General features: G+C 39.7%; 1 protein-coding gene across 1 annotated transcript; it reads right to left on the reverse strand.

Annotated features, from left to right (window-relative positions):
- Positions 1–3,869: 3,869 nt before the first annotated feature.
- ANKRD34B (ankyrin repeat domain 34B) lies at positions 3,870–5,426 on the reverse strand (the record flags this gene model as incomplete). The annotated part of the gene is made up of 1 exon (XM_082335604.1): positions 3,870–5,426. One exon carries the CDS (start codon positions 5,424–5,426, stop codon positions 3,870–3,872), a length of 1,557 nt encoding a protein of 518 aa, XP_082191730.1.
- Positions 5,427–9,107: the final 3,681 nt, after the last annotated feature.

Raw genomic sequence — 9,107 nt, forward strand, 5'->3', positions numbered from 1 at the left:
CACTATTTGTCTAGAAGTTACTTTCATTGTATGGTTTCACAGCATTGTGCAGAGAAAGTGAAAACCAAACGTAGAAAAATATTTTTCACCTTTCTAGCCTTATCACGTAGATTCGAAATCAGTAATCTCATAGGTAGTGTATTTTACTGAAAGCTGTAGCAACAGGAATGCTTGCTCACAGAAATGCCACTTCCATTTTATATAGTTTAAAATATGAATGTTTAAGGGTTTATGTCATTAATCTTTCTGTAAGTTAAAGTGGATGAGCTTCACTAATTTTTCACTGTAGTGTGTGAGAACTAGTCCAGATGGTTCTCTCTGGATGGGAAGCCACAGCTCTTAAAAGAAAACTACCAACAAAAAAGTTTCATCTTGTCGTGTTTTCTTTATTAAGATGCATAAAAACACCAGAAAGCTATTTTGTTGTTTGTAAACTTCAATGTTTTGGGGAGCGGGAGGGGATTTAACGTTATAAATTCAGGTCTTGCTTCCCATTCTTTGCTTAAAAGACATTATGGATGACTGGAAAATGACGAGGATTAAGACTTCACAGATGGCAGAAGTGTATCTCCACTGAAGTGGAACCACAATAAGCTACCGACAGACTGAAAGAGCCTCTCTCACACAATACTTTGTACAAATTTAGCTATGTTGGATTAAATCTAATTAACTTCCAATTTTCCTGTATAGACACAGCCTGAGAAAGACTTAGCAGTGAGTACCTTGGTAGTGACTCAGCATCTCCTCAGTGGTGAATAAAAGGATGTGTCTATTTCCATATTCCCTGAATGGAGGGAAAAAATAACTTTTATTTATGCACCATAACAACGTCAAGAGAACAAAACTGAATTGTTTTTCCTTTGAAGGTCACTTGTAACATTGATGCAACAACAAACACTAATGTTAACCTTTCACATTACTTCTGCATCAAAATTAAGCACAAAATACTGGCACCACTACAGAACTTCACTTCTCAAGACATTTGCCATTTTCCTCCATTGAGCATTTTGTAAAAAAATAACTGTTTCAGTTGAGGGAGCAGTAATCCCATATATGTGATTTTAAAATCAATACAGCACAAGTCAGGCTTTATACTTTCAGCAACGATACCAGTTAGATCATCTGATCTGTTAGCTGATTTTTTCTAACAAAGTATTTGTATTTTTTTAAAGATGTATTTTTTAGCTTCAAATATTTAACTTCATTATGAGATGAACAGACTATAAATTGCCGTTTCCATTTATAATATCATAAAAACATTTGAAAAGTATATTGTGTCTGTACATGGTGTTTGTAGGGACCAGTTTATACCCAGTTAATAATTTAATATTGACATATGCTGTTCCACATAATTTTTCTGCCATAAAAATATTTCCACGTAGTCCTTGTTTCTACCTGGTATATGCGGGTGCTGATCCAGCAACATCTTTTGAAGTAAGAGGCAGAACCTGCATGGAACCAAATGCTCCATCAGCTTCACCATGTTTCCACCAGTACGTAAGAGCTCTTAAAATGCACCTAACTTCACTTTTGTAACTTCCTCATTTTTGGATGCTTAATGTCCAAACTCAGGTGGTGTTTGGGTTTTTTTTTAACATAGTGAACACTTCTTGTTTGTGTATGTGCAGAGACCAGAGTTTGCCAGCCAGTCCATAAATGACCAAGAGTCTCAGTGGCTGAATAGCCCATCTCTAATTAAAAAAAAACCCAACGTTTTTGTGACTGGTACTTATTGCTCTTGAGGGGTAAGAAACTAAAGAACCACAACAGTCATCTGCGAGTAAGTTGAACACGATAGCGCAGCGCAGCTCACCGTGAGCCTTCCCAGCTGTCGCCAGAATGCTGCGCATCCCAAGTCAGCAGAGCTGTAACTGAGGACAAAGGACAGCACGGCTTTTAAGACCTGTATTTTGTGGGGAAGAATTAATTTTGACAACTGCGATACAGATTTGCATCTTTGCTTATTCTAGCTACCTTTGAGAGCTTGGCCAGAGAATCAATGGTAAGATCATCTGCCTTCTAGCAGTCGTTGCTACAGATTGGAGACACTTGGTCGCAAAATTTATTTCAAGGTTTAAATTTGTAGTTTCAGATCAGTGCTTGATATACAACTCCGTTGTGTAGAGATGTAAACCATACTCCTTTTTACCTTCCAGATGTCAAATCTTCCCATCTTTAAAATACGCATATTAGGAACTGAAACATTTTTATATTTTTACATAAAAAGGTATTTACAGAGACCGTATGTTTATCACCCACTTGAAATTGTCTTATACTAAGGGCAAAGCTAAATAACATTACAGTTATTTGTTAGGCAGTGTCAGACTGGGTGAATTTTCACTGAACCTGCAAGAAGGCAGATAGTACCCACTATGTATTTTCAGAAAAAAAGTATCTCAGTATACAGAAGTTCACATTATACAGACACAATTCCAATACAATTAATTTCTGTAAATTATGACAAAACAGAACACATTCAGTATTTCTCAGTCTTTCAGAAGATGAGTTATAAAATGCTAAATGCAATACCAGAAATCAAGCATCTATGGAATACACACAAAGACAGGGTAGATGGCTGGAATTGCAGAACACTGAATGGGAAGGGAAAATAGATTTTTAGATTGAGATACTTAAAAATACGCAATAGCTCAGAGGCAAAGGAGCGTTTCTGATCTGTAAGAAATTCAGTCCTCTGCTTAAAATTAGGCAAAATGAGGACTTCCATCTCCCAGGTGAGTGTCCTAGCTGTCGGGGTTTTTTTTTTTAGGTCTGAGCAGGAGGACAGAGCTCTTCCTTGCTCCCAAGCGTGTGTGTGACGTGTCCTCGCTGATCAAGACAACATCTGGATGTGTCCCACCATCTGTATCCTGTCTTGAAAAGACCCAGGCCTGTGACTGGGCAGAAGGAGCTCCTGGATGATGTGGAGGTCTCTTTTTTTGGGGGAGTTTGGAACTACAGAAAGTAATGGACCCTAGTTTAGATACAGCCTCTGCCTCCCCACACCCTTCCTCTTTTCAAATGAGCAGATTCCAGCAGTCCCCTAGCTTGAGAAGCCCACGTTGATTGACATGCCTAATGGGCAGTGCAAGCAGGGTTTGGTCATTACGTGAGATTATTCAGGACTTCTTGCTCGCTGTGCTGGCTTCTTGACTCTTCCAGGCGTCGTGTGCTGAACTTGAGCTCTCCAGTGCTCTGCCTATCAGACTGACTTCCATCGGGCAGCAAGGCATCTAAAACAGGCTCCCAGCCTTCAGCTGGGGCTTCCTGGGCGTAGCGATGCGTGCAACACAGCTCTGCAACACGAATGTCATTGACTCCGTGTCTCGTCCATTTACCTGCAGTGAAGCCACTGAAGCCAGAAGACGCTGCCTATGTACGCTGGCCACTGCCCACCCTTTGTGCACACTGGTTGTGCCTGAGATTTCTGGATATTGCACAACTTGGACAGAGTCAGGCTGATGTCTGGCATCACAGTTGAATGTTTCAAGTTCCCAAATTCCATGTGTACCACCCTTCTGGGTGGAGAAAGAGTACACGTTTGGGGAAACCATGGAGGGGTAGTATTTCCAACCTAAAATGAGACCTGCAGTGCCCAAGACCCTTTGCAGGTTCAGCCTGTCACGGGTAAGATTTCAGTGCTGAAGTTGAAAACATTATGAAAACAGTATAATAAATATTCCTCAGTTTGCAGAAAGCAACATCATTAGTTAAGCATGTCTTTTCATGTAGTCTCTAAGCTATTTAACTCATTCCAAAGCAGAGAGCCTTACATCACAGAACTGCTGTCTCTTGTGATATGTATCATTGCAATCAGATAGTGCAATGAATATGTACATATTCCAAAGATTTTGTAAGCCTTTAATTCCCTGTTAAAAATTCACTAGTTGCTTAATCTGCTCAGTCTGTAATGACTGCCTCCTTAGCAGCATTTTTGTGGTTTTGGTCTCTCTAGGGAAAGCAGGTGCTGCTGGTATTAAGTGTTTTTGTCCATGGGAAATTATCCCAGAAACCCTGTTTATGAAAGTAATATCTGGAATTGGGGGGTGAGGATTCACATTCAGTGGGGGAAGAAAACCTGGTCTTGTCTGAGCAATATGATCCAACAACAAGGCTCCTGAACCCCGTCTTTCTAGAAAAGCTTGATGTCTCCTGCTCAGGGTAACAGGACGCATGTTCTCCAGCACTTCTCTAGAACTTGATAACAAAGAGTGAGATGGAGAAAGAATCTTCTTCTTTCCTATCACTGACTTACTGTCTTCTGCAGCAGCAGGACTTAGACTAGTAGTTAACTGAGAATCAGAGCTGTAGTGATTTGCTCCTAAATATCTTTTCTGGATAACACTACTGAGGTTTGAAATAAAGCAGATTTGTCCCGAACTCGCATCCTTACCCACAGGAATCCCACTGGGGTTATGTTTCTCTTCAGCATAAGGAGTCTGAGAGTTTATCTCATCATATGATAATTTCCTTGATCCAGTTTGATCAAAGGTTTTCAATAAATGAGCGGTGTCCTTTATGTCAATACTTTGGTGCCTGGTGATGAATCTCTTTGATAAGGCAAGGCCATTGACTTTAAAAGAGAGCTCCTCTTCTGGAGTAATATCCTGAAGTTCTTCTTGTAAAGAGGCAATTTTATTCTGGTGAAACAGTGACGGAGAGCTCTTTATCCAAGGCTCAGACTGTAGGCACTGCACTTGTGCCAGCTTGGACCCGACTTTTGTTGAGCTGGATTTTCTCGTCGGTGAAACTGCTTGAGATGAGATGTCCATGCTTCTTGAATGATCCAGCTCTTTAAAGCTGAAGAGTGCTTTTTTAGTTTCATTTGAACTTGAAAGTGGGGATGGAGATGTTTTCAGTTCTATTTCCGATGGGGAAGTGCAAGCAGTTGGGGAATGGCATTCCTCAAGGTCTGCAGGAGGGACGTTTAAGTACTGCTTTGTTTTCTGCCTTCCCAACGGGGACTTGTCCGTTGTGATGATGATGACTTCTTTCCCTCGCGCCCTGCAGGCATTAAGAAGAACTTTCAGGGTCTCTCTGTCTTCAGAGTTTATTGCATACACAAGTGCAGAGCAGTTGGAGTGATCTTGCAGGCTTGGGTCAGCTCCACTTTTCAGGAGCAGAGATACCACTTCAGGGCCTGCTTTTTCCAGACAAGCGTGCATCAAGGCTGTCTTTCCAGATTTGTCCTGTATATTTGGATCAGCCATGTTTTCCAGGAGGTATTTAACCATTTTCTCCTTGCTGACACTCTGGGAGTCCACATGCTTTGTCCTACAAGCAATCATTAAAGGGGTTTCACCTCTGTCATTGCTCTCGTTGATGTAGGCGCCACCCTCTAGTAACAGCCTGGTGAGGCGAAGGCGGCTTTGATAGACGGCTCTTATCAGGGAATTCCCCTCCCCTGGCAGCTCCACCATTTCAGCCATCGCACTTGTCTCACTCACACCTTCCTAGTGGCTGCAAAGAACACCTGGTTTTCAGAGCAGGTAAAAAGTCGTCGTGTCCCCCCCCCCCCAAAAAAAAAAAAAGAAAAAAGAGGATTTAACTGTATGAATTGCTCCTGTAAATACCCCAGTACTTTGTGAAAAGAGTATGAAGGGAAAAAAAGAAAAGGTATTCCCACCTCCTAGACTTCAACAAATGCATTAAAAAATTAAAATAATATTTGGATATAATTATAACATTTATAGATGCTTAAACTATGGCTGACACTTTTTTTTTTTTTTGTCCTGGACTGCTCTCTCTTTTGTCACACTCTGCCAAATAAGCTGCAAAAAAAAGTTTAATTCTCCACACTGTAATGGCTTTATACTGACTACACCCACGTGGCTGTGCTACAGTTGTACCACTCCTGATTTGCATCAGTGCAAGAAACAAGAACTGAACAAACGCCATAGTGTTTTCATTGATGTGAGATACTTGTCACATTCACTTATTCTCATAAAACGACAATGCTAAACATCTAGAAATTAATGAGAAAAAGAAGGTTCATGGGTCTTAATAAATAAGAAAAGCAAGTGTAGTAAAACATTTTTTTATCTAAGAAGAAACTGTTAAATGGCTGGAAAATAAATGTTAATGCCTTTTATAAAAGTAATTATATTGTGGAAGTACACTACCTTCTTTATGCTGCTTTGAAAACGTACTAGTCTGAATGAAACAGCATAAATGAAGTGATACACAGCCTGTCCCACTCGTCGTGGGGATCAGTGGGCTGAGAGGAGTCCGGTACCTGGGCCAACAGTATTGGCTCTAGAACAAAAGAAACATTTGATAGCATCAAAGAAAATCTGGAAGTTTCACACAAAAAAATTAAGAGCTTTATGTGGTATAAATAATGAAAGGTCTTGTATGAATGTACACCTGCATACATGCAAGCAATACAATTAAATTACTTTTATTTTTGTCTTTCATGTGCTTGCTTACCCATGTGTAGGGAAAATCTTTAAATAAAAAAAAAAAAAAAATCAATATTTAACAGTTGGCAGAGCAATATAATTCCAAGACAAGATTAGACATGGATATGAAAATTACGTTTGTTTATTTACAGTATCTTTCTAGAGAAATAAAAATGTTTAATTAGTTTAACTGCAAAGGAAATTAACAGAGATTCATTTTTATTTACCATTGAAAGCACTAGTAATGTTCTGGTGAATAACTGAAGAGCAGTAATTTTGCTCTATTTTTCTTCAATATTGGAGTTTTAATTCCAAAATCAAAGAATTATATCAATGTAGTTTGTTCCAGAAGACCAACCAAGTCAGCTGAAATACACACGACTTTTTATCACGCATTCTTCCCTCCCTGTCCCCTGTTTATTTCACTCCATAGCATCACGCTCCGCAGCTACAGGTGCTTTCGCTAAGCAGTGACATTATCAGTCACAATGAGAACAGTGAGTTACAAGGCTTCATACATCCAACATGTTAATTAAGTCTTTAACTATTATTTAATATAGTTGTTGTTTGGTGACATGGTGTAATAATGGTCATGCATAGCATGTTTTTGGGTAAGACGCCTCACAATATTTGGTACGTCAGGAAAAAAAACAGGAGACAAACACATGCGATGAACCAGTTCACCGTTGGTAGCATTTATTTCTGGGCTTACAGCCCTCACAAAGACTGTTCATTGTGTATCTATGACTGCAGTCCTGTTCTGAGAAATTAAGGAGGATGGACAAGGGCCAGAACTTCTCTGTCCATCCTCATGAGAGTAAACATCCCACTTCTGATCACTGCTGAGAGTGGGGACACTGCTGTGGACTATCATCTTCTTTTCACCAGTTGGTTGGTTGTTTTTTTTTTTTCCCCTCTGTCTTGATAAAACATTTTTAAAAATTGTGTTGAAAATACTTTAAGGATTCATTCCATTATACTGAAAGTACATGAGTCAGTAGTGTCTAGCTCAGCGTTCATTGATGTGCAAATCATTATTACGAAATGCATATTTTTGACAAGTAATATATTCAAGATTATTATCAAGTCTTTTATAAAAATATCCAATTATTTTGTGCATTTAGGTTTTCAGAAACAAACTAAAGAGAATATCTTTTAGAGAGCACATATGCTGGAATTCTAGTTGTGTTCTCCCTTGTTTTTGACCTTCCTGGAAGTCATTGGTGATTTTCCATTTCTTTCATATTTATCTAACCTCTTCTGATACTTAACTGCTTGCTTTACTTAAGTGATGGCATATAGCACTTCTTATACAAGTCTTTTTGTCTGTAGAAATACCTTTTATGGCCAAAAGAACATTAAATATTAACGGACACAGAAAGAGGAGAATGCGACTCGAAGTCATGCAGCAGGTCAATGCTAAAATGAGACTGGTTTTCTGACATTATCTGATCTAATGCCTCCAATTGCTTAAACTCACTGTCTCCGCAGACTTTACCAGGACTGTTAACGTGTGTGAGGGAGGAAGACTAGGCTAAACCAGTACTTAATGTTTGGAGCAGACTGTGTAGCCAGGATGTTGTTTGAACCTGGCCTGGAGAAAGCCCAAGATGTTTTTGTGCAGGTCAGCAGTTCCAGTGTGCCCGAGATCTCACCAAGGCTTTTAGGCACTAACAAATTTCATTTCAGAAACCCAACTAATCATTACATCTGCAGGCTGGGACTGTCAGGTTTGCAAAGCAGGCTGGCTAATCCCTGAAAGAAGGAGCACAAGAACCACTGCTGCTAAGGTTCAGCCATGTTATTTATAGGTTGATCTACACTTTGCCCAGCAAAGGAAAAGGGGACAGCATGGGGGCAAAGGAAAGTGGAGAAAGAAATACAAAGCAGGGAATAAAAATCCACAAATACTTAAAAATCAGATACTATATGATTAAAAGGAAGCGTTACAGATTTGCAACTGGAACAACCTAACGTAGAATACATTCTTAAATGCTGGATGAAGATAACCATGATTGCATCTGGAGAATCTGTTAATTACAGGAGAACGCGCTTGGAGCTGTGTCATCCTAAAACTGCCACTGTGGGAACAAAGTGCAGCTGGACTTTTGTAAGACCCACACTGCCACCAGCTCAGTGGAAATACACGTGCCACACCTGGACTGGGTACAACCTGCTCCAAAAAACCCCACAGCTTGCTATTTTGAAGTGAAAGCACAGTTCAAGCAGATTCCCTATAAAAGTAATTTATTTCATAATTCATCACAGATTGATGCCAGACAGACTCAGATTATAAAACATTCCCAAATCTAATTAACTGCGATATCAGAACGACTCAGTAACATCATGTGTTACTGAGATGTCAGGAGTGACACAGCTCCCTTTCAGCTGTGGAGGTAACTTGTGCCAGGAAAGCAGTTTAAAGAACGTGGAACTATGCAACCTAGTGTGTGACACTGAATCATGAACTGTTCTTTCAGATTATCCACAAACTTCTGGCGTTCTTGTACAAACAATATTCCTGGAACACTCTTTCTGTCTAGGAAGAGCTTAATTTTATTTTCAAAAAGCAATATTGTCCTGGAAAGTGCTCTGAGATGAAGTAGCACAAAGCACCTTGTAGTATGAAAATCAATTTTTGAAGCTGATGATGATTTGTTTCCAAGAAGTAGATAGCTGCTGTTGTGGATTCGTGCTGGGTCCTATTCT

Source organism: Platalea leucorodia (assembly GCF_965183815.1).
Source record: "Platalea leucorodia genome assembly, chromosome: Z".
NCBI classification, from domain to species: domain Eukaryota; kingdom Metazoa; phylum Chordata; class Aves; order Pelecaniformes; family Threskiornithidae; genus Platalea; species Platalea leucorodia.